The sequence below is a fragment of the Abramis brama genome, assembly GCF_963993115.1.
Source record: "Abramis brama genome assembly, chromosome: 13".
Taxonomy (NCBI): Eukaryota; Metazoa; Chordata; class Actinopteri; order Cypriniformes; family Leuciscidae; genus Abramis; species Abramis brama.
The window spans coordinates 17,434,060-17,461,299 of NC_139975.1; the positions used below are offsets into that span (position 1 = coordinate 17,434,060).

The 27,240-nt window shown below is 37.5% G+C and overlaps 1 protein-coding gene across 1 annotated transcript; it reads left to right on the forward strand.

Moving 5' to 3' along the window:
• Positions 1-22,200: 22,200 nt before the first annotated feature.
• adrb2a (adrenoceptor beta 2, surface a) lies at positions 22,201-26,627 on the forward strand. Its single transcript, XM_084132624.1, has 2 exons — positions 22,201-22,414; positions 22,582-26,627. Exon 2 carries the CDS (start codon positions 22,585-22,587, stop codon positions 23,806-23,808), a length of 1,224 nt encoding a protein of 407 aa, XP_083988750.1. The 5' UTR covers positions 22,201-22,414; positions 22,582-22,584; the 3' UTR covers positions 23,809-26,627.
• The last annotated feature ends 613 nt before the right edge of the window (positions 26,628-27,240 follow it).

Below are 27,240 nucleotides of genomic sequence, written 5' to 3' on the forward strand. Positions count from 1 at the left end.
CTGTCTCACCTGGCAGGAGACGTTCAGCTAATTATTCTACAGGTACAGGAATATATCTGAGGCCGACATTACGTAACCATGGAAAATTCTGACTTAAATCAGGTGAGGTGACCATCCATATGCCCTGGTATTAAAAGAATCATTCACCTGAGACTACAGTAAAGTAAAATAATATTGTGAAATAGTATTAAAATTGAACTGTTTCCAATTTATTTTAAAATGTATATATATACATACATATATGGATAGAGACCAATAGGCATATTTGACCAGGATGCCGGGGTTACTGGGATTTTTTATGACCACAGAGAGTCAGAACCTCAGTTTAACATCTCATTTGAAGGACGGTGCACTTTTTGACAGTATAGTGTCCCCATCACAATACTGGGGCGTTAGGACCCACACAGAACACAGGGTGAGCACCCCCTACTGGCCTCACTAACACCTCTTCCAGCAGCAACCTAGTTTTCCCAGAAGGTCTCCCATTCAGCTACTAACCAGGCTCAACCCTACTTAGTATCAGTGGGCAACCAGTCCTGGTTTACAGGGTGATAGCTGCCGGCAGTTCTTCGTGGCATAGATTCAACAAGGTGATGGAAACACTCCTCAGAAATGTTGGTCTATTTTGACATGATAGTATCATGCAGTTACTGCAGATTTGTCTGCTGCACATCCATGATGCAAATGTCCCTTTCCACCACATCCCAAAGGTGCTCTATTGGATTGAGATCTTATGACTGTGGAGGCCATTTGAGTATAGTGAACTCATTGTCATGTTCAAGAAACCGGTTTGAGATGATTTGAGCTTTGTGACATGGTGCTTTATCCTGGTGGAAATAGCATCAGAAGATGTGTAAACTGTGCTCATAAAGGGATGGACATGGTCAGCAACAATACTCAGATAGGCTGTGGTATTTAAACAATGCTCAATTGGTGCTAAGTGGGCCCAAAGAGTGCCAGGAAAATATTACACACACCATTACACCACCAGCAGCAGCAGCCTGAACCGTTGATATAAGGCAGGATGGATCCACGCTTTTATGTTGTTTACGCCAAATTCTGATCCTACTATCTGAATGTCACAGCAAATATCGAGACTCATCAGACCAGGCAACATTTTTTTTCAATCTACTATTGTCCAATTTTTGTGAGCCTGTGCGAATTGTAGCCCGTTTCCTGTTCTTAGCAGACAGGAGTGGCACCGGTGTGTCTTCTGCTGCTGTAGCACATCTGCTTCAAAGTTCGATGTGTTGTGCGTTCAGAGATGCTCTTCTGCATACCTCAGTTGTAACGAGTGGCTATTTGAGTTTCTGTTGCCTTTCTATGAGCTCCAACCAGTATGGCCATTCTCCTCTGACCTCTGGCATCAACATGGCATTTTCGCCCACAGAACTGCCACTGGATCAGGACGGTCATCCCAGGAGATCAGCAGTTTCTGAAATACTCAGACCAGCCTGACTGGCACCAACAACCATGCCACATTCAAAGTCACTTAAATCTTTCTTCCCCATTCTGATGCTCAGTTTGAACTTCAGCAGATCGTCTTGAACATGATTACATGCCTAAATGCATTGACTTGCTGGCATGTGATTGGCTGATTAGATATTTGCCTTAACGAGCAGTTTAAAATAAAATAATCAGCATTAATATATATATATATTTTTTTTTAATTAGTACAACAATGCTTTCAGATCCTTTTTAAGACAAGAAATGAAAATAAACCAAGGTTTAAGCAATAATGATGGGCCTATGGGGGAACAGAGGACAAAAAAGAAAAGAAAACCTGAAACACTGAAGAAACACTGCTCTATTGCACCGTAAAAGACCCTGGTGGTAATAAATCGTCTCCTGAATTCTGTCTCTGTTCTCCTGAAATCCAATCTAGGATTAACTTGTTTAGACGAGTTACAAGTCCACAGTGCTACAGTCCAATATTTGTTATTGAAAAACTTTAAAACTATGTCCATTGGTAAAACGTCACAGAACTTCTCCTGCGTTGTATTTCTAATTATCCAAGCCAATGAGCTGATCCTAAGGCTTCACTCTCCATCTGTCTGCAAATGCCATAATTTAGACAAGACTTTCTCGGTCAATATTCAGTCACTGGTTTCAAATAAATATCCTGTAGACCCTGTAATGACGCCCAGACGTGCTTTATCTAAAAGTATGAAAATAGCAGTGGGGCTGACCTGCAGATATCCCTAACGGATAGTGGCTTTTCCCAAACTAATGCCTGCCTCTAAATATGCCTGATATGCCACCTTTTATCACTGAGAAGTGATTTGTGCCTATCCCAGAAACATGTCTATGATTGGACTATGTTGTCCCATGACAATGTGCGGCAAATATGCTGACCCATATTCACATTATACTTGGGCCTATATGGAATCCCAAGCATTACTGTGTGAGAGACTGGAGAGTGAGCTTTATATAAACTTCTGAAGTGGCTACTTTCATTCTCATCTGTCATTAGTACAAATCTATTTAAATAATGGGTGTTTAACACATTTTTCACACTGTCAATAGTTTGATACTTTTTAAATACCGTGTCTACTAACAGCGAATATATTAACATCACAGAATAAAATCATGCAAAAATATTATTTCCATCACATCTCAAATTATGTATTATGTATAATTTATGTATTTAATAGCCTTCTGTAGTTGAAATTACAAGCTATGGAAATCACATTTTGAACATTTTTGGAATAAAGTTTCTTATATCACAGTTTTGTGATGATCTTCATATTTTAAGAATGCAAAGCTGTGTCAGGGACAGGGGTAAAGTAAAATCTATATATTAGAAGTAGCAAAACATTTCTAAAAAGTTTCTAAAACAGTTTTAATGAGACCTTCATATAACAAAATGTTAGCTTTCATAAAAGCATTAAAACACCTGTCATATACACATGATTAAAATGAAAGTCTTGACCACAAGATAACCTTCCAAGGTTTTCAGACATATACAATATACACAACGTCTGCTCTGAACGTTAAACTCAACGCATTACATAAATAGAAAGTCATCATTAAATCAGCTTGCCTAAACGGAGCATAAATCTTTCCACAGCTTGAAGCATTAAGCTTAGTTGTATTCACTGTGTCGTGTAATCTGGAGAATGTTATTATAACTGTAAAGTTTGACATGCTTGTGTTTATAATGCTCACATCTAGTTGTATGAAATATAGTTGTTGATTTTCTCAAGCATACATTATAAAAAAATATATATCGAAAGCTTATGGACGATGTTAAACACTCCAGGCATGTTCTGATCTTTCTTTCTCTGGCATGACTTGGTCTTCAGATATTTTGCAGATCAATTCTGAGCATTGCCAGGAATATCTAACCCTTTGCAAAATTATCTGATCCAGCCACATTTTTCCACTGAGAGGAAAACTAGCTTGTGATCACCATCTGAAGATTGTTTGGTTATGCATGAAACTTAAAAAATTAGAGAATACAAGCAAAGTCTTCTGCTGCTTAACAAAATAAAATATTGAGAGAGAAACCCTTAGTTTTTCCAGACATCTTATATAATTTCTACACATTTAAAAAAAAATATATATATAAATCCACATCACCATGTTTCTTTAGGGGTTCCATTCAAAATAACTCAGAATAACTTGGAATTTATAAGACCAGTAAACATGAACCAATCCCTACACAAGACTAATGATCAATGAACAACAATACAGGATAAACCAATAGAAAAACAACAAGAACACAAGAGCCAAATTTGGCCACAGACAAGACAAATTAAGATATACAATAAAAGCTACATGAAAAACGTTTAAATGCATTTTATGTACTCTGACTTGATAATTACTATCAATTCATTGCTCATTTTGTTTTCCCTCACATTTCTTAATATTATTTTGTCATTTTTATCAGTACTTATCATGCTGTTGGTCTTTTATTTGGATTTAATATGTTTCCTGTTGTGCATTGTAAAGTGCCTGTGGGTACAGATCACATGACCACATGCTTTCATCAGCATCCTTAATGCTGCACGCATAGCAGAGGATGTTACTAAACTCAGAGATTAGTCTAAGATAATTATTGAAAATTCCTCTAATTTTTATTTATGCATTTCAAATTGCACTGTCAACATATACGAATTTGAGTAAATGATCTATAAAACTAATTTAATCACCAAAACTCAACAAAAAAGTACTCTTTGTAGATATGAGACCTGATATGAGCTGTCAGCCGTTGCAAAGAGGAAGTAAAAGTGGTGTTCTTAACGCCCATAGATGGCTTATTTATAACACTCTATGTGAAAAAAAGCAACTATTTTACCAAAACAAAATTGTGCGTGTTTACATTGTGCACAAACATATTGATATTTCTGTAGACAGCCGATTTGCATCTATTTCAGGATATGCACAGTGGCCAAGGAAATGTTGCACTTTCAGTGAGTCATCATAATCAAATAAACTGTTGAACTGATCAATGTAGAAATTGTTCAGAGAGTGGTGAACCTTCCCACAAAATACGCTGAATCTTCGAGATGGTCTTTCATAAACTCTTGCATGCAGCATGACCTTGAGTACAAGCCTGCCTGAAAACAATGCTTACACAAAGAATGTAAAGATGAACAAAAGCTGGCCAGTGGCAGGGATATTTTTTACCCAACACATCCCTGTTTAATAATATAATATAGTCATTAATAATGTGAAAAGCACAATGCATCACTTTGTATCACTGCCAGTTTCCAAGTGCTGGTTCAGATCTAGCATGGTTCCAGCTTCATTACAACTCACTTCCTGTCCAACTATAAAGCTCTTCCTCCTTGCTGCTCCCACCATATACTTACAATCAGAATGGCCACTCTGACACACAACACATGTTCATGACCCCTTTGGGTGTGCCTGAGGTCAACAGGGTTTAAGTCACATATAAAATTCAGATACAATGACATTGTGAAAGGACAGGAGATCATGATGTTCTGATTGTTTAGATTAGTCTCCATAAAGAGCTTGACATGCTTGTCTGCAGGGTCAACAGATATGCAATTAGGACATTCACTTAATTGACTTCTGTTTACCTAAAGTTTATCCAGATTTGAAGAGGGTTTTACTCTTTTAGCTAAATTCTAAAGCAGTATCACATAACATGCCAGCCTGGTCTCATTGTTAATGTAACATTTTCAGGTGCAAAACATACATTTTTTGTATGTTTGGAAAGATACTGAAACTTACAATATGGACGTAACTTTTAAACATAAACATTATTACGTATTTACAGCTAAAAAACATAAAATATGTACCGATATGTTTAAATGTTGTCAATATGTCCATATTGTACATTACAGTGTGTATGAAAACGTAAGTATGTACGTGTGGTAGAACCGCACAGTACGTAAAAGACGAATGAGATCACGTTGGGGATTCGAACTGGTGTCTTCAGCATGGGAGGCGGACGCGTTACCGAGGACGCTAATGATCGCAGCCTGTAACATTAGTCGCTAACGTGCCTCTTAAGGCCAGGGGAGTGAGGTTTACACGCACAGCTCTTAATGGCCTACATCCGTTATACATGCGCACAGAAGGCAATGCACAGAATGCATTATGACAAGCTCTGTGAAATGATAGGAGCTAAGAGAAATTGTAATTGCAAATAAAGTTTTATCTCAAAATACCATAAAATTTCTATAAAATACTCTAATAGGCAACTTGATCTCATGGGAAACCCAAAGTATTACGAGATGGCGAATTTGTATAATGTGATTTGTACAAAAATGTATGATTTTTAGGAAAAAGCATGAGTGTCCAAAATGTAACCGTACAAATTAGCCACAAATTCGGCAAAACTTAAAATCGTTACGAATTGCCATGAGATTTTGTTGAAATAGCTCAGTATAATTGAAATGGATTATTTAACCCATTTTATTTCAGATTATTTGTTGATCTATTGAAATCAACAGATCTGTTCAGTTTCAGACATTCATATTTTGTTTTACAGCACAAATTATATCCAGTCAAACCTCAAACATAAAATTGGCAACTTCTGTGTGCTTAAAATATATATGTTGCTAACAAGCTGCTATATAAGAAATAAAACTACCACAAGGATGTGTGTATGTGCTTGTGGGGTCAATGTAGTCTACATGGAAGTCATTTATGAGGTTTCATGACAGTAAGCATAATGAGCAGCTGCCTATGTAGTTAGTATGAAGCAGCTCACTATATTTTGGAAAAGAGCTTGAGTGTGACTAAAGATTGCAAATACATGTTTTTTTTTTTTTTATCATCATGAAAGACACATCATGCCTTATTTTAGGGAGCAGGTTTTTTCCACTGTAAAATTTGATAACACTCTCCAGAAAATTCCTGACTTTGATGAGCTGTAGATACAAACTGCTGGCAGATGGTTTATGGAAAGCAGGACAGACTATCTGCTAAGAGATGTTGGAACGTATTCTATCCAGACAGCAGGCTGGATGAGGCAAATGTTCCGGTCACTAGATTTTATGACCATTCAGCCTAAAATTACAGAAAGTACAGCACTAGCCTAATCCCTTATTGTAGAATATGGAAGTACCATAACAGATAGACTCTTTCTTTTGTCAAGTTGAACTGAATCATGCCATTGTAATGACTCTGAAAATACATTATTTGAATGTTGTGTGTAATGCTATGTGTGGTATTTATCTAGGAGGAGGGATCAAGTACTGCTAATCATGGTATTTTCCAATGTGACTCCACCCTTATATTACATTGGAAGTCTCTTGTATAGGTGGAACCAATGCACAGTACATGTGTTTAGCTCAGAACTGTTGGTAATTGTCATTGTTCTCATTTTATGTCGGCCAGCCTTGCTCGGACCTCATGTCACATCCTGTTCTTGTTCAAGGCCAGGATAAACGGTTCAACACATCCTGCACAAATTGATCTGCTACTGTTATAGAAAAATACTTGATAAATCATAAAGGATTAGCTAATCTTTTAATATTTTTTCAGAATTTTTCAGGTACATTTTATATAGGTAACCTCAAAATTAAACCGTTTTAATTATTCAAGTTCATATTGCTATGTGTTTTACATGTTTTCTTTGACCTACAGTGACCCAATTAACCATATCCAAATGTCACTGCATAAGATACAAAACACAAAGTGCATGGCATGCGGTATTTCTTAACTTCAGGTAGCTATATGCAGTTCATCACATTATGTTGCACAACTTTTTGAGAAGTAGAAAAAATGGTTATAAAATTGTTATATATTTTTAGATATACTTTAGATATTTTGCTTGCTGATGCAATGACACTGTCACCTTTTTAAAATGTGGCCAGATATTTCATGGCCACATGCATTTTGACTATGTGCATATTCAATAGAACCATTAAGCACAGTGTCTGTCTGTGTAAGTGCTTGTGTGTGGTTACACAACACCACTGCAGGCAGGGCTCAGGTGTTCTGAGCTTTACATAATTTTCAAGGTTATTTTCTATACGAAGGACTTACACATGTATTTCAGTTGGATTTACGCCTAATGGATTTGGTTGTTATGTATGTGAACAAAAACACAACAATAAAAACAATTAAAAAAGAGAAAAGAAAAGAAAAGAAAAGAAAAACTGGCATTGCCTTCAGGTTTTCATAGAAACTTCAATGTTTAATGCTCTTAAACTGATAATGTTAATCTAATTGCTAAAATTAGGGTTTGTCTGTCAATAGAGCAGTCCTTTCCATGCCTTTGGTATCACTGTCATGGTACACAAATCTAATGTGAAACACTGGGGCAAGTTCCATCATTGGTGTTGTGTCATTGCTTCCTTAATGATCCATGTCCTGTGACATGTCAACAAAATATTTGTTATGAACATTCAAATCTAAAACAAATGACATTTTGAGATAGTATCTCTGAGTTCAGCAAGTTCTCTAGTACCAAAAGTTTGTTTCTTTGGATTTGACATGGAAATACAAAAAATTAATTTGAAATGTGTCAATATAAAACATCATACCGACCATAAATATAAAAAAATAACAAAGAGTATATAAACTTGTAACATAATGTCACTAGAGCATTGTAAAATCTTGAAATATAGCACAATTTCATTTAGATATTTGCAGCTTGTCTACTTTCTTACATTTATTTGCAAAATGCTTTGTGATTGGTCTTGTCTTCCTTCAGTATACAGTAGTGGTCAGAATTAATGGCACCCCTGGTAAATATGATAAAAAATGGCTGTAAAAAATACATCTGCATTGTTTATTCTTTTGATCTTTCATTCAAAAAATTCGCAAAAATCCAACCTTTCATTGAAGTAAAAGAATTGAAAGTTGGGGGTAAATCACATTATAAAATAAATGCTTTTCTCCAAAACACGCTGGCCATAATTATTGGCTCCCTGTTATTAAATACTTTTTGCAACCTCCTTTTGCCAAGATAACAGATCTTTTTACAGTTTTCTTCTATAATGCCTGATGAGTTTGGAGAATAACTGAGGTCAGAGACCATTCCTCCATACAGAATCTCTCCAGATCCTTCAGATTCACAAGTTCAAGTTCATGGTGCTTCTTCTGTTCAGTTCAGCCCACTCATTTTCTATAGGGTTCAGTTTAGGGGACTGGGACGGTCATGGCAGAAGCTGCATTTTGTGCTCAGTTACCCATTTTTGTGTTGATTTTGATGTTTGTTTTGGACCGTTGTCCTGACGGAAGATCCAACCACGGCCCATTATAAGATTTCTAGCAGAGGCAGTCAGGTTTTGATTTTTTATCTGTTGATATTTGCTAGAATCCATAATACCATGTATCTGAACAAGATATCCAGGACCTCCAGCAAAAAAATAGGCCCACAACATATAAGATCCAGCAGTATATTTAACCGTAGGCATGGGGTACTTTTTATCCCTGTTTGCACCAAACACATCTAGCGTGTTTGCTGCCAAAAAGCCCTTTTTTTGTTTCATCTGACGATAGAATCCAGTCCCTTTTAAGGTTCCAGTCGTGTCTGACAACTGAATATGCTGGAGTTTATTTTTGGAGGAGCGAGAAGGATTTTTCTTGAAACCCTGTTGTGTAAGGGTTGTTTGATCATTTTTTTAGGCTTTCTGACCCCCAAGACTCAAGTAATCTCTGCAATTCTCCATCTGTGATCCTTGGAGAGTCTTTGGCCACTCAAACTTTCCTCCTCACCGTGCATTAAAGGGATAGTTCGCCCAAAAATGATATTTAAGCCATGATTTACTCACCCTCAAGCCGTTCGAGATGCATATGTCAATCTTTTTTCAGACGAACACATTTTCAGTTATTTTAGAAAATGTCTTAGATCTTTCAGTGGTTATAATGTGAAGCAATGGGGTCCAGCTGATTCAAGTCGCAAAATGTGCATGCATCCTTCACAAAAATAATCCATCCGGCTCCAGGGGGATAAACGAAGGCCTTCTGAGGGTAATCCGTGCAGTTTTGTCGTAAAAATATACATATTTAAAACTTTATAAACGAAAATAACTGGCTTCCGGTGGCGGTCGGTGCGCGTTCATGGAGATGGTTGCTGGCGTATGACGTAGGATGTAACGCAGGAAGCGTCGTGACGTAGACCGAGCGTGACAGCGCAGCCAGAGAGCAGAGCAAAACAAAACTCTACGTTCGCTCTACGTCACGACGTCATTCATCTCCATGAACGCGCGCCGACCGCCACCGGAAGCCAGTTATTTTCATTTATAAAGTTTTAAATATGTATATTTTTACGACAAAACCGCACGGATTACCCTCAGAAGGCCTTCGTTTATCCCCCTGGAGCCGGATGGATTATTTTTGTGAAGGATGCATGCACATTTTGCGACTTGAATCTGCTGGACCCCATTGCTTCACATTATAACCACTGAAAGATCTAAGACATTTTCTAAAATAACTGAAAATGTGTTCGTCTGAAAAAAGATTGAAATATGCATCTCGAACGGCTTGAGGGTGAGTAAATCATGGCTTAAATATCATTTTTGGGCGAACTATCCCTTTAAGACAATATAGACACACGTCCTCTTCCTGGCAGATTCGTAACATCTTTAGTTGATTGGAACTTCTCAATTATTGCCCTGATGGTCAATTCTTTAGCTATTTTCTTACAGCCACTCTCTATTTTGTGATGCTCAACAATCTTTTGCTGCACATCAGAACTATATTCTTTGGTTATGATGGATGATTAAAGAAATTTGCCCTTTGTGTTTCCTCATATTTAAACTCCTGTGAAACAAGAAGTCATACTGTAGCTAGACAATTTCAAGTTCCTAGTCACCCTGGTGTGCTAAATACAGGTAAAATTAATGGGAATATACTTCAGAGATATTTTACTCGTAAAAAAATCTAGGGGTGCCAATAATTGTGGCCGACGTGTTTTGGAGAAAAACATTTATTTCATAATGTGATTTCCTCCCCACTTTCAATTCTTTTACTTCAATGAAAGGTTAGATTTTTTTGAATGAAAGATCAAAAGGATAAACAATGCAGATTTATTTTTTTACAGCCATTTTTGATCATATTTACCAGGGGTGCCATTAATTCTGACCACCACTGTATTTAAATATTTAGACACCTTTAAGGCCCATTAACACCAATAACATAACAATAGTTCTAAAAATAGTTCTCAATATAAAAGAATAGCAGAGTTCACACCACAACTATAACAGCACAGAGGAACGATAATGTTGGAATCACTTTCAGAACTTTTTTTTCTTCAGCTGATGAACAATAAAAACATTGACAGCCATCAGAATCAATTCTGCTTTAAAGAGCTTTAGCATTTAAAGTGACAGACAACATAACTGGAGTGCACGCTTAAATGAACAGAACAATATTGTCTCCTCTTGTGAAAGCTTATTTAGTTATCATTATAGTTATCGTTCTTTACACTGCAAAGTTATTGGGTAAAATCATATGTGCAGGTGAACAATACAAATGCTCAGTGTCACATCAATGACAAAGCAGCTCTGATAAAAAAAATTGCATTAACACACACTTGAAATCACATGTATTCTCTTAAGGAAATGCAAATCTGGATAATTGGTCAAAGCATTGTTCATGTTGGTGCTTCTTCTGTTGAAATGTTGAAGGGAAAAGGATTACGTGTGTGATTTCCAGGAAAAACATTATTTGCAGCAAGATACAATCAATAGCCCTATAGCAATTATCATTAGGGTAAAGAATTTTTCATAGTTCTAGTGCAAAATGTTCCCATTCATGTTCCTTTATCGTCTTTAAACAAATGTGAAGAATTACAGGAATGTCATGATAGGCAGTGCAGTGCTGTGTCTCTGCATATGTTCAGTTCGCTGTAGGTCGGCTAATGCAGGTGTTGTGCTGGAATCACAAAAAAACAGATCTTATCCCTCAGGTCGTGTTCAAAACCCTATAACACTTGTGGTGTTCCCGGTCAAAAATGACCGGCCTATAAAAAATAGCTTATAAATCACACCACACTTTTGTGAATAAAGTCACTAAGTTTCAGTCCAATGCGATAACACAGTATTTTCGGGAAAAAGAACATGTTCTCCGGGTCAAAATGACCCTAACACAACCTGACACAAATTAACTGAATGTTGAAAGACTTTCATTTAACACTATTACTGCACTGTCCTCTGAAGCTCCTTAGCGCATGACCACAGTTCTACATTCCAAGGTGCTGAAGGCGGAGAGATTTACTGTCATATTTTTAAAAGGCTTGGCTTTGGAAGATATAATGTTTCACATTGTTTAAACTCTTCCTGGGCCTGAGCGACTGGTCAAATACCTAAGTTCACTTAATAAAAAGACAGAGAAAATTAAATAAAAAAGGACTGGACTTTGTAATCTTTCAGTCAAAGTGAGAGGATAAATCTCTGGATGTTCATTTTCTCAGAACAATGGACCACTCTGAGATAGAGGGATTGGGTGCAGGAGACATAATTTCAGTGGTGGTGGGGCCCTGCCGTGTGTGAGGCTCTCAGATGGAAAAGACCGCTAAGCTCTGGACTGATACACAGAAACAAAACCACTGTCTGAATATATCTGCACTGCCTGGAGTGCAAAGCCATTCTAGCGTGGCCAAAGCTGATGAATAGGGACACAAAGATGAACAGAAGCTAACCAGTCTTGAACAGAGAGTGAAAAAAAAAAAAAAAAAAAAAAAAACTACTACAGAGAGACGGTTTTGGAAATACATGGAACAAAATCCATTGAACATTTGGCCAGGATTGCATTTTAATAAAAAAAAAATAAAAACAAAAAAAGTTTTTTAAGGTGCTTAAATATATATAAGCACCTTAAAAAACTTTGTACCAAAGTTCTGTACAATTTCAAAGAGATAAGATAAAATACAATACAATTTAAAAAAAATAATGAGATAAGAAATAAAAGTGGAAGAAAACAAGAGAAAGAGAAAAAAAAAAAAATCTGGGGCCTAATCTGGGGCCGTCGGTGATATTTGACACGCAAGGGGAAGGCCTTATCAAACAAATACAGGCTTTAAACATGTTTACAGAGGAAGAGAATCTGATAGACATTGGTAAACCATCCACAACTTTGGGGCAGCAACTGAGAAAGTGCGATCTCCATTTTTGGAGTATTTCTCAAACAGTAAAGTGTTTATGAGAATTCTATAGTGACTGCTGGACAGAAGCAACACATTATCCCAAACAAGTCAAATAAAACATTCCAAAAAAAAACAAAAAAAAAAACAAACAGAAAAGTAATAAATTCTCTGCTCTGCTGTGAAACAAATAAATATAGATAAACTAAGCATTTTATAACTGCTTCGAATGCTGCTCAATCAATCATAATCAAGGACTGTAACTATCCGTTTTATAAATAAATTAAAATTAATTTAAAAAAAACACGTGTTACAGTGCAAGAGGAGTATCTGGTGGGAACTCTGCAGTTCTGCATGCACAATTACCCCTATGTGCACTCACCCGCTGAGAGCTCACCTCAACCTACAGCAACTCCTGCTTCTGCTCTTCCTACAGAGAGGAACTGCAAGAGAGGCCTCACTGCTATTTATAAATGTTGGAAAGGCGCCCGTAACATAGCAACAAAAACAATCTTTTACTGTTGGCGAGCCGCAAAACCAGAATGTCGATGGGCCAGGGGGTAAGTGTGACTGGGTGTGGCCACATCGAGGAAGTGTCTGCATGATAGACAGGGAAATTCAGGAGAAAACGGGAGATCTCCTATTTCCCACAACACAGGGAAAGGAAAACATGCACATAATAAGAGACTGACCTTGTTTGACACGAAAAGAGCATTTAAACATCTTTTTATGACTTGTACACCGAAATGAATACCCTTATTTATTTCAGTAACACTTTACAATAAGGTTTCATCAGTTAACATTAACTGTATTAGTTAATATTAACTAAGAATGAGCAATACTTCTACAGCATTTATTAATCTTAGTTAGGCTACTATTAATTTCAACATTTGCTAATAATTTTTTTTAAATCAAAAGTTGTATTGTTAACATTAGTTTATGCTCTGTGAACTAACATGACTAAAACTAAACTAACTAAAAATGTTTTAATATGTTGCTAACTGTTATTTAATACATTAACTACACTCTAGGTTGGGACAAATATGGACAAACCCAATCGTTTCATTTTTAAATTACATTTTAAACCCACTGGTTGGGTTTGTCAATATTTGACCCAAACGTGGGTTGAATCCAGCATTTATTAGAGTGTAATGTTAACAAATGAGACCTTATTTGTATTGCTTTACATTTATTTCTCATCATCTTATATGCTTAATGGATCGCCTCAGTCTGTGCAATGACCAAAACATTAGATGTGATTATTAGATATCGCTTAAATATTTTTCAATGGATTGGCAAAATAAAAAGGGAAGCATTTAATCTGTCCCCACAGGCAGTCGTTCATTTCAAAAATCTATATGCAACAGTTTGGGATGAATAATGAAAATCAAATAAAGTAGGTGAAAGGCTGAGGTAGAGGCACATTCATAATGTATGTCCTCACATGCAGCCTTTTATGAAGTCCATTCTCATCTTTAAATGTTGGAAATTTATTCATTGCTCTTTCATTTCAGAGTGAGACAAATATTGGTGAAGATGCTAAAATAGGACTGGTAACCCCAGGTCGACTCCTGAGAAATGAAGTGCTGTTTATTTATTGATAGTCCCATTTATTCTTATCTACGTCAGTTAATCATGCCCGCTCCAGTCATTCTCACAATATGCACTACAGATTCATACTTAGTGTGTGACTGCTGCTGCTCACACACTAGCCCCTCCCCTCATTGGGATATGAAGTATATTAGTGCAATTTGATCTAATTTCTTTTCCCATGATTATTTTCATCTCCAAGGGATACGATGCCTTCATCGAAGCTCTATGGAGAGTAAATGCCAAGGATGTTTGAATGCTTTCCAGTACAAATAACGCATTGAACACTGTGGCTCTGAAATTTGTCTGTTTTAGTCACCATGAAATCAAAAGTGACCATTCTTATTTTGTATGGAATATTGCAGTGCTTATTATAAACTATGTATACATGCACATCATTATCATACTGAGAGATATAGTTTTGATTCTTATCACTGGCGTGTGCTTTTCGACTACACTTCTTTGGAAACATGGTAAAAAAAAGACATTTCTGAGCTAAGAGGACTAAGAGGACAATCTGATAGAAAGGGCTACCAAAACAAGGCTAAATAAATAGTGGTGCTTGTTAACTTTAGTTAAATACTTTATGTAGAAACACCCAGTCATTACAAGGTGTTCACTGCCCCAGGCGTTGTTAAAAGAATTTTAGGACAAACTGTTTACAACATTGGCAATGAAGAGATGCATTTAATTGAACAGAAAACACAAAAAATTGAATTAAATATTAAACTTTTGTACAATTAAAATAATAGCAACTCTTTATCACAATTTAATTTAGGAAAATAGCCTGATTTTTATCACGTTAATGTGAAAGTATATCGAGAATGAATGAGTGTCTTGTCCAAAAGCGGTTATTTCCCAGGTATCCTGAGAGAATGGGGGAGGAAATGAATCAACCATCTGTCTCCTACTCTAGCACATTTACATACATGTATCTCTCAACAAGAGTTTCAGTAAGTAGGACAACTCTGTGACACCTCACACTTATTTTCCTTTCCTGCTTAGGTCCATCACTGCCCTCATTTTGGCTCACAGCCCCGCTCCCACTTTCATGCATTCAACCTTCCTTTTCAGTCTGTAATTTGTCTATTTCATGGTGTAAAATGTATCTCTATTTCATGATGTACAGTATGTAACATCATTGTCTCATTACATCCCACACACACACACATATGACCTAAGAAATATTCCTTCTTGTCTGACCTCTTACCATCACTATGGTCCAGTAGCAAAATATAAAATGAATGAATAAATAAACAAACAAATAGATAACTCATTTTAAAAGAACGTAAAAATGCTACAGTAAAAACCTGTTCACCATGTATCATGAAAAAATATGACAGATTTAATAGCATTACATGCTATTGTACGGCGATATTATTGTATGGACTTTTTTGGAAGTACAAAATATGACATATTTTGTATTTCTGTATAATGTATTATTATTATTCTGTATAATGTATTATTATTACATTTCATGGAAATATATGCTATAACTGTCACTGTCAATCAGTTATTAAAATTGAATAAAAATACATAAAAATAAAATAAATAAAAATATTTAAAATTAAATTAATTGCATGATGCTGATGAATTAATTTGAATAATCATTAACTGCATATATCACTATTTACTGTTAAAAGTGGGAAAATGAAATAAAAAGGTAACAATATAAGAGTATTAAAAATTACTGATGGTTATGAAATCATTAATGACCTATACTGTGAAAGTAATTTCAGGCTTACAACTAGGTGCTTCTACATCAGTGTTATTCACCAATCCTTTCCCTCTGATTTTAGGGATAAGTTATAGGTAGGGGTAATATTTAGGGGTAGGGATATGATTATGTTAATCCAGGAACATATCTTACTTGGCAAAATCACAGTGACCATTTATTTAGAGTGGATATCAATAGATTTCATTATTATTCATTAAACGTGCAAACAGAGAATAGTGTAAAGTGCAAATAGCAGCAGCATGTGATTGCTTAAAAAATAAGGCAAATGGATATTCTTCCAGTATATCAAACCAGTAGTCCTCCAGATGTTTTTATCCCTTGAGGTAGTTCACACTTTAAATAAGGGTGGAAAGCTTGTTATTAACGGCCAGGGGCTGAGCTTCCCTGCACTGTTTTTGTCCATATAGACCTGTCCTTGAATGTATCTTCAATATCACTAAGTCTAACACCATCATATAAAGGTTTAAAGGCCTTGTATTGACCAGACATAAGAACAGACCATCTCATAACCATTAATGCCCATTGTCCATAGTATGATAAAATCAGCAGACAGTTTCAAGGGTATGGGGGGGAAATTATACAGTGTTTTTAAAATCAGTAGGCACTTCACAGAAGCAGTGATTAATGCTGCATAAATGTGCTCATGGATTTTTCTGTGGACAACTTCTGTCCAAAAGAAACTCACTGCATGCAAGCCATCATAGTGCTGATAAGCCTGGATGAGAAAATAATGAATCAGAGACTAAGTTTCATCAGAATGACACACACACACACACACATATATATATATATGTTACCGGCAAAGTGTGTAATCCGGCATTCTATAGAATGCCTAGGTAATGTATAGAATTAGGTAATGTATTTTTTGCAAAAAACATCAGGAATTCTATACATTGCCTAGGCATTCGATACAATACCGGGATTTCACACTTTGCCGGTAACATGTATAATAATACACACTGTGTTTTTGCACTGTTCAGGCCAGGTTGCTTTGTTCTCTTGCCGCATCTGGCAAGACTGATAAATTATTATTTAAAGTGTCAAAGCAATCTGGCAAGTTATTGTTATTCCATTCTGTTCAATGGAAACTGCATTTTGGGCACTTAAGTGGCATACAACAATTCATCCTTCAAATCTAAGCAATGGCAGTGTTTCAAAAGGGTGGACCAAAGGTGATTAATTATGAAGTTCATGAACATTAGCTTTCAGAAATTATAACACAGAAAAAAAAGTAATATTTTCATACTCTAAGAACACCACTGTGTCTCCGCCTGCAACAGTCCAACTCATTATCAGTCTTATACAAAAAACTCCTTTAGGACATATCCACACGCCCCTCCTCTCCTTGAGGATTTCAGCTCTCGGAGAGTGCATGCTTACAGTGAGCTATGATGTTGAGCCAATACATACCAAGCCAAGAAGAAACTACATGAAAACACCGCTCCCACTGCAGTATTCACTGGCGGCAATGTCTCCATAGAGCACATTCTGGAAGACCACTATCCATTTTTCACCAGTGCCCTTTATAACTTTGCCAGCCAGCATCTGGATTTCCTGATCACGGGGGTGTTGGAATTTATTTACGTCTGGAAGATCACAGAGATATTAGAAAAATAAACAGTTGAGTCCAATGAAACTCTCCACATGCAGCTCAGTATTCAGCACTGAGATTAGTTAAGATTAACCTCTACAACATATAAGGCCTCTCTAGTCCCACTCGGCTGTGAGCGAAGCCAACTGTAACATTGATTTTGTCACTGATTCCCGAAAACCACAACATACAGGCTTGCGTAGAATGATTGTATTATGAATCATGGACTCACAGAATATTCCATGACCAAAATTAGCTTTTGTATGAGTTAATATGGACAATGGATTTTTCAGCTCTTTATTTGTCAAGAGCAACACACTCTGCTCCAAAGTGTTCTTTCTAAATCGTATAATATTAAAAGTATGCTTTTCTAAAAAGCATGATAACTTATATATAGTCTTGGTGTCCGTGCCGGTGTGTCCATGCTGGTGTCTGTGCTGGTGTGTCCATGCTGGTGTCCATGCCGGTGTCCGTGTCGGTGTGTCCGTGTTTGTGCCGATGTGTCCGTGCTGGTGCCGGTGTTCGTGCCGGGATTCCGTGGCAGTTTCTGTGCCATTGTCTGTGTCAGTGCTGGTGTTCGTGCCGATGTGTCTGTCCTGGTGTCCGTGCCTATGCGTTCATGTCGATGTGTCCGGGCTGGTGTCCGTGCCGGTGTCTGTGCCGGTGTTTGTGCCGATGTGTCCGTGCCGGGTTCCCGTGCCGATGTTTCCGTACTGATTTGTCCGGGCCGGTGTCCGTGTACGTGCCGTGTTCCTGTCGGTGTCCGCGCTGGGTTTCCGTGCCAGTGCATGTGCCGGGTTTCCTCGCCAGTCCAGTTTCCGTACCGGTGTCCATGTCAGTGCCGGGTTTCCGTGCCAGTTTTCATGCCAATGTGTGTGTGTCCGTGCCAGTGTCAGTGCCATTGCTGGGTTTCCGTGCCGGTCCAGTTTCTGTGCTGGTGTCCGTGCCGAGTTTCCGTGCCAGTTTCCGTGATGGTGTCTGTGCAGTTGCCGTGTCCGTGCTGGTACTGGCGTCCGTGCCGGTGTGTCTGTGTCCGTGCCAGTGCCGGTGTCCGTGCCGGGTTTCCTTGCCGGTCCAGTTTCCGTGCCGGTGTCCATGTCAGTGCTGAGTTTCCGTGCCAATTTCTGTGCTGGTGTCTGCGCAGTTGCCGTGTCCGTGCTGGTACCGGCGTCCGTGCTGGTGTGTCCATGTCGACGTCAATGCCGGTGCCAGTGTGTCCGTGTCGGTGTCCATGCCGATGTCCGTGCCGCCGTCAGTGCCGGCAGTTTACTTCATTTGTATATTATTTGTTATGTTTATGTAATGCATATCTTTGTTCTTACAAAGTTCTTACAAAGTTCTTTGTTCTTACAAAGACATTAGTTTGGCTGTAATGCTCAGTCACTTGTCAAAATAGTAAAACCAACATGAAAAAGAATCGTCATAAAATCGTGAATCGTGATTTTTCACCAGTGCCCTTTATAACTTTGCCAGCCAGCATCTGGATTTCCTGATCACGGGGGTGTTGGAATTTATTTACGTCTGGAAGATCACAGAGATATTAGAAAAATAAACAGTTGAGTCCAATGAAACTCTCCACATGCAGCTCATGCAGCAGCACTGAGATTAGTTAAAATTAACCTCTACAACATATAAGGCCTCTCTAGTCCCACTCGGCTGTGAGCGAAGCCAACTGTAACAATGATTTTGTCACTGATTCCCGAAAACCACAACATACAGGCTTGCATAGAATGATTGTATTATGAATCATGGACTCACAGAATATTCCATGACCAAAATGAGCTTTTGTATGAGTTAATATGGACAATGGATTTTTCAGCTCATTTGTCAAACCAACATGAAAAAGAATCGTGATAAAATCGTGAATCGTGATTTTCCAAAAAATGTTTTAAATTTGCTATATTGCTGTATATTGCTATACAGTAAAGACATTTATAATGTAGCAAATTATTTATAATTTAAATAAATTATCATTTAAATACATTTCTGTTTATCAAAGAATTCTGAAGCAACTGTTTTCAACACTGATATATTTCTTGAGCTCCGAATCAGCATATTAGAATGATTTTTGAAGGATCATGTAACTGAATGTAATGTAATTGATTATAAGCTGACAATTCAGCTTTGCCATCACAGGAATAAATTACATTTTAAAGTATATTAAAATATACAGTTATTTGTAATAATATTTTACAATTTTACTGTTTTTATTGTATTTTTGATTTTTTTTAAATGCAGCCTTGATTTTTTGAGAGAATTCTCTCAAAAACATTTTTAAAAATCGTACTGTCCACAAACATTTGAACAGTAGTGAACAGTGTATGTCCATCAATTTTGCATAAAATTTGTTTGATATGCAAAAACAAGAAATTCTTGGTCTGTCCCTCTTAAAATAGAGGGAATGTAATTCCTGGTTGTTTCTGTTTAAACTCAGGACATCCAGATTTAAGCTTAGTTATCTTATCTACCAGTACCAAACACTTTTTGTTACAAAAAGCACTTTTCAGTACATTTCAGACCTGGAATAATTTGTGCTTAAGAGCTTTGCTGGACTGACAATGAATTCTTCTTAGTTACTCTCCAGTTCATAGATCACTCCTACCCTCAATTTTTGGATTATCAGCCTAGACTGAAACCTCAACGACATGAGTGCTAACACTTTTAAAACACAGATGTTTTAAACACATAATTAACATTAAGTTGCTACATTTTTGCATTGAAAATGATGGACCTTTATGAGCTGGTACCTAACAAGCTATACTTAGAATAGTCTTTTTTGAGGAACGATACCAAGCATTCAAAAACAGAAGTATCAAATAACACACAGGCAGACAATGCAAAACTCACTGTACTCAACAGTGATATTGTTAACTAACATGAAAATGTTTTTGTTAATTGAAATAAATCTGAAATAATTTCTACCTTTAAAACATTTTACAAACAAAAAATATATAAATATATAAATATGCTATAAATATGATAATATATAAGAGAATACCCATAAAGCACTGTGAGGGTCGAACCAAATAAATTCCTGCGTCTCGCCAGAAAATGGCGCCCGCAGATGAATCATCCATTTTCCAAACCGCGCTGGTCCAATGTGGGAACAGTGAACAATTTTCTTTTTGATTGATTATTAATTAGTTTAATAATACATGCTAGTTTACATGACTGAATTCAAGATAAATCTTTTCACTACTACTGGAGCCACCTAGTTTCAAATAATTATTAAACAGCAAGCACAATGCAAAAGCTGTAGCCCATTCATTGCACTCAGTGTCCGAATTCACTCACTCACTCACTCACTCACTCACTCACACGGACACTCGTTTTCATTCACTCCTTCAAGTGGACTATATTAGTGGAGTAATGTAGGGAATAGTGAATGAGGGTATAGGGTGAATTCGAACACAGCCCTAGAAGTTTCTAGTGATCCTGAAGACCTTAGCTGGTTGAGGTGTGTTTAATTAGGGCTGGAGTAAACTCTGCTGAGTAAACTCTCACACACACTAAGCAATTGGCATTTCTGAATTACAGGAAATATAAAGATATGATTCAGATGATTCTGGACATTCAGATGATACATGGACACCAGTAATTGGCACGAAGATCTTGTTACTCTTTCTAGCATGTAAACACTGTCCAGACCGGCTCAGCAGGTCTGACCCACAGGAAGCAAAGCCAGCAGCTCAAACAATGATAAGGGCATTGTGTTTCAGAAAATCCACAAAGTGAAGACGTACACAGATTTTCATTTCTGGATCATGGATGTACACTGCTCAAGCTTTACACCAGAGCAGACCTTCGAAATTAAGCACAAATTTTAAGCACAAGCACTAGACTCCACCACCTTAAACCAAGGCATTTACAGACACACACACACACACACACACACGCGCGCACGCGCACACACACACGCGCTGTGTTTTCATGTTTTATGGGGACTTTCCATAGACATGATGATTTTTATACTGTGCCAACTGTATATTATATCCCCTTACACTAACCCTATCCCTAAACCAACCCATCACAGAAAACTTTCTGCATTTTCACATTTTCAAAAAACATCACTTTTATAATTTAGAAGCTGATTTCCTCATGGGGACTAAAAAATGTCCCTGCGAGGACAAGGACTTTGGATATTGCCATCTTTGTGGGGACATTTTATCCCCATAATGTAGGGTTTACCATATCACACACACACACATCAGGTATTTGTGTTTTATTTTTGAGGGCTCTATATAGACATAATGATTTGCAATTCTCCTCTGCTCTAGCTTGTTTCATAGTCTAGCTTTCTAATAAACCATGCATTGTACACTAGGATTATTGTTCTCTTTGTGTCAAATTTCTTTAATTGATAAGAATGGCTGATAAATGAAATTTGCATATGCTTGATGATTAAACATTAATACTAACAATGAATTTCGTGTGCCTACTTTAACAATAAAAAAAATTACAGTCATTTTTTAAAAGTCATTTTATCAATGTCAAAGCACTTACAGTACATTAATGTTCATCTCATGAGTTACAGAACAGAACAGTCATAAAACCTATGAAACAATGTATCAGGGCAGAATTGTGTTTAAACAAGTGTGTATCAACACTTTGAAATACAGTTCAAATAGTCTCACTGTAGCTGTCAGAATGTTGTTACTTAATCCTCTATTGCAGCAGCGCAGCCTTCACCTCAGCTCTCAGCTCATTGGCTGGAAGTCAGCTATGATGTCATCACAGAATGTTATAAGGGCTCTGACAAGTAGCCTGGGAGCCACATTCAACGTAACACCGCTCAGCAGAGTGACTGTGTGTGAGAGAGGTTGAGAAAAGTGCTGTGGTCACAGAGCAAGAGCAAAAGTGTGAGAGAGATAAGCATGCAAGAGAAAGCCATAATGAAGGGAGGATCTACTCGTTCATAACAACCCTGCAGACCTCAAAAGAGTACTTAAACATTTTATGGAAGAAGTGGAAGTCTTTTTTGGAGGTTTGTAAACAATGGCATTGTCTGCATGGAATTGCACTGTTTTTAAACTTGTTTACTTACTGTTTGCATTTAACATGGTTTACCACTCAAATGCACAAACCTCTGTGTTATTATTTTTTATGAACTAATTTAAAATATACCTGCTTTTCCTTCTCAATCCCTGTCAGGTCATGGGAAACACACAGCCCACTGCAAATGAAAGCTTGTGTGAGAATTTCACAAATGTTAACTCCTCCACCAAAAGTGAAGTACAGATGGTGCTGCTGGGCACACTCATGTCCATTCTTGTCCTGGCCATCGTCTTTGGCAACGTGTTGGTGATAACAGCCATCGCCCGGTTCCAACGACTTCAGAATGTCACTAATTGCTTCGTTACATCACTTGCTTGTGCTGATCTGGTCATGGGATTGGTGGTGGTGCCCTTCGGCGCCCTTCACATCATCCTGAGCACTTGGCACTTCGGCAGCTTCTGGTGTGATTTCTGGACGGCTACTGATGTTCTGTGCGTCACGGCCAGTATCGAAACGCTCTGTGTCATCGCTCTGGACCGCTACCTCGCCATAACATCCCCCTTCCGCTACCAGTCCTTACTGACCAAGAGAAGAGCTCGCATCATTGTGCTGCTGGTGTGGGTCATTGCCGGGCTCATTTCCTTTCTACCAATCTATATGAAGTGGTGGATTTCTAACACGTGTGATGCACTTTTTTGCATGAGTAATGCGTCATGCTGTGAATTTTACACCAGCCCTGCTTATGCTATCATCTCGTCCATAATCTCCTTCTACATCCCCCTCGTCATCATGGTTTTCGTCTACAGCCGCGTCTTCCAGGAGGCAAGAAAGCAACTGAAGAAGATCGACAAAAGTGAAGGGCGATTTCACGCTCAGAACAACAATGCCAAAAAGCAAAATGAGGTGAGCAGCCATTGTGAGGCGAGGACCGCCAAAAAGCCCAAGTTCTGCCTGAAGGAACATAAAGCTTTGAAGACTTTGGGCATCATAATGGGTATATTCACACTGTGCTGGCTGCCGTTTTTTGTGCTAAACGTGGTAGCGGCCATGATTAAGGTGGACGACTTGACGTTCAGAATATTAAACTGGATAGGCTACGCAAACTCAGCCTTCAACCCACTGATCTACTGTAGGAGTCCAGAGTTCAGGTACGCTTTCAAGGAAATCCTATGTCTCAACAGGTCACGCTACCCTAACGTTAGGCCAACCAATGGATATGTATATAGTGGGCATAGCTGGAAGAGTGAACACAGAGGCCGAAGCAAAGGCAGCTCAGAGGACAGTGACCCAGCTGAGGGCAACTCGGAGAAAGAGGGACGCATGTCAGCAGATAAAACAGACTCTAATGGGAACTGCAGTAAAAACCTAATGAGTGCGTTATAAATCACCTTGCAAGTCCTGACTCATTCCAATGTGACTTCTCAATATGTCACATAAGGACAGGTTACGCCTCCTCTGGTAAGTGGCCAATGGTGGGTGTGTGATGGAAAAAGGGACATATTTAAAAGATTGTTTTCTACATCTACCTCATTGTTTTCTTCTCTAGATTCACTTTATCGGTTCATTTCACCATGACCTCGCTCAAAAAGGTTAGCGCACACAAAAAACAACAACAAAATTAAAGTTAAAAATGCTTCCCGATTCAGTTTTAAATGGAAAGAAATGTTCAGAAAGAATGTACTTCTATGACAGTCAAGATAAAAGACACTTTGAACTGGTTGTTCACTAGAGGGACTTCCTTCTTGAGTCATGTTTCTGTCATCTTGCATAAATTGAGGAACTGAGCTGCAGTTTTAAAGAATGATCTGCTTTCATTAGATTAACAGAATAAAACAGGGGTTGCCTTTTTGAAGCCATTTTTACTTGTTACTTGGTTCAAATTGGATTCTATAAAATGTCTGAGTTAAAATTCACCCAACCAAGCACTGAGACAACACCTCTTACCACAATGCAAAAGGAAATGAAACCACATGGCCATCCCCGTTTGTTTAAGCAAAATTACAATTTTAGTCATGCGATTGATAAGATGAGCATCCTTAGATGGAAGTCACCATATAAACCAATATAAACCAATTTATGCTGACGTACCAAACCACATTTTCACAGCATAAACAAAAACCTATATTTCATACTTAAAACACGTGTGTCTGATAACAGAACTTCTCTAGTGGCTTGATTATTATCTGCGATTTGTCATTTCAGGTCTCTTAGCAGGCTCAGTCCTGAATGCTGCCAAATCCTTAATTCACCATGGGAATGTTCTTAACATTTTCCAGTACAAATAGGCAAAGTCCAACAGGCCTTTGTGTAAATCCCTGAGATTCAGTGTTTATCAAAGACATTATGTGACTCCCTCATTACCAAAAACATTATCTAGAAAAATAAATTAAGAGATATCGAGTTTCCTGTCAGGCTCATCTAATGCACGCAGTGCAAAGCACACAGCAATTTCCCTGTTCCTCACTCACATTTCTGACGAAGGCGTTAATCTAATGTTCCATACATATCATGAACTGCATAAGTGGTAAACAGTTTCGATACTTGTCAGTGTTCGTGAACTATTAATTTAGGGCAAGTGGCTCTCTGTTACTGTGCCTATGCTTTCAAAAACTGTGAACTTTGATCTTTAAGAAATCTCTTCGAATCAGTTGTGGCTTTTTGTGGTCCTTATAAATTTTTGTGTGTGCTTTGATGATTTTAGACATTTCTATGTTTGCTTTCAATGGATAAAACGTAGTTATAAAACACCATTTCTGTTCCATGGAAGCATTACATCAAAGTGCAGTTTAAAACTATAGCTTCTTAAAAGGGTGCTTTGTAAATCTGACCCAGATTTGACATTTGAAACATAAATCAAAAAAATGTCAATGTATAGGTAAATATTTAAAAGACCATAGAGATTATAATAATGCAGTTTTTCTGTAAACAGTGAACTACCAGAGACAGAGAGCATGCATGTCCTTTTTCAGGATGTGAAACTGAATGCGACAGCTTGTACAAATTTGTTAACACTGCACCCTTCTGGGAAGGTTTTTCTCTGCATGTCGCTCACTGTGAGAAACTCTGATCTGTACAATTTTGTGCTAAAAGAAATATCTGTGCAATCTCTAATTGTGGCGGTGCCATTTCTTGTCGTTTCCTGTTGTTCTCTGTGGACACAGTTAACTTGTTGAGTAAAGTGTTTACATTCATAAATGTCTTATATGGTTCACAGTTAATTGGCATGCAACCCCTCATGAATTGCACTTTCATCTTAGTGATTAAGCAATGCTCTGGAGTTAATCTCACGCTACATACATCATTGATGTCACCTTCAGTATTTAATGTACACCAAGTAATTTTACCATTGAAAGTTGAACAAATCTGTTCAATTTTGTAAGGTCCAGTCATATCATCGCCAAGAAAAAGCCACTGGTCATACAAATAGGTGGTCAAGGTGGCCACCATGTTGAGATCACGTGACCAGCCAAACACTACTTATTGTAAACCGCCTATTATTAGAGGCTTAAATAACATTATAACGAATGGCACCGCGAATAGGGAATTTATACAATGACATTTGAAACAAAAAAGTTTGCTTTGCAAAATGCTGCAGTTATGCAAATAGATCCCAGTATAAATTTCCAGTGTCACACTGGCCAGTGAAATATAAACAAAAAAATTACTTGGTGCATATTGTAGTCCATCTTCTGAGTCTGTACAGCTTAAAAGGGAACAAGACATTTTAGCAGGACTGGCTTTTTTCATAGGCACACTTAGTTTTAAAATGTTCTGCTCCACAGTTTAAACAGACATTTTGCCTGCAAGGAGATTAACTGTCACATTTGCAATTACAGACACAGTGTGGACAGCCTCTTACTGATGCATGAAGATGTGATTAAAAATGCCCTGAATATTGCCTTAATGATAAGAGCAGATTTCATAATCATAATGCAAATGAACACTGCAGTAGGCAAAAGTTCAAACAAAACTACCCACTCCACAACCCTCTTAGGAAAGCTTAATTCATGGCATGTGTACTGTATATAATGTTGTTCCAGTTTAATGTTTACCTAGATTCCTTTGAGCTACTTTCGCACAAGATTTATCACTGTTTCGTTGAACTACAGTGAAATACGTTCAACCATATTTGTCTTAGTGGTATTTATGAAATACATATGTCATGCCATTTGTATTCTGTAATAAATTATGTATTTAATGAATGCCTGGATGTGACTGATGTTTTTTTTTCCAATGTTTGGAGGAAAAGGTGCAAATCACTCAAATTAATTCCTAATATGTTTCTGTAACAACAAAGCAATCACAGTCTGAAAAACAGCTTTAGGGTTTGCAAAGGATCCAAAATGCTTCTAAAGTGTTTCTAAGCACAGCTACATGATACAGAAAGCGTAGCTTTATTCATCCAGTCCATGAGTGCTTATACAGTATGACTTTGTTATAGTATTAGATTCAACACTTATCAGCCGCCTTTTATCTTAGGCCATCAGAAGGAATTTTCCCTCACCATTCAAGAGTAAATCAATCAGTGAATCACCATGAGTATGATTTGTGTCCATCTATGCTATGTGGAAAACATCCCCTTAAGAATAACTTCACCCTTTGCATGCGTAGCTGCAACTCAGCCATGTCTATTTCAGTATGGGAACGAGCCCCTGCAGCATGTGATTGGAATAGACTGTGATATTGTAATATGTTTCCATTCTGAGTTTATTACTATATCAGATTCCATTAGAATTCATTCTCATTCACCTCATATCTCTGTGAACAAAAGTGCAGCCTGGATACAGTAAATTACATGGCAAAGAAATGTCTAGG

Bases quoted from the DNA above. Each gene is read 5' to 3' on its own strand.
- adrb2a (XM_084132624.1), top strand. From the start codon at position 22,585: ATGGGAAACACACAGCCCACTGCAAATGAAAGCTTGTGTGAGAATTTC.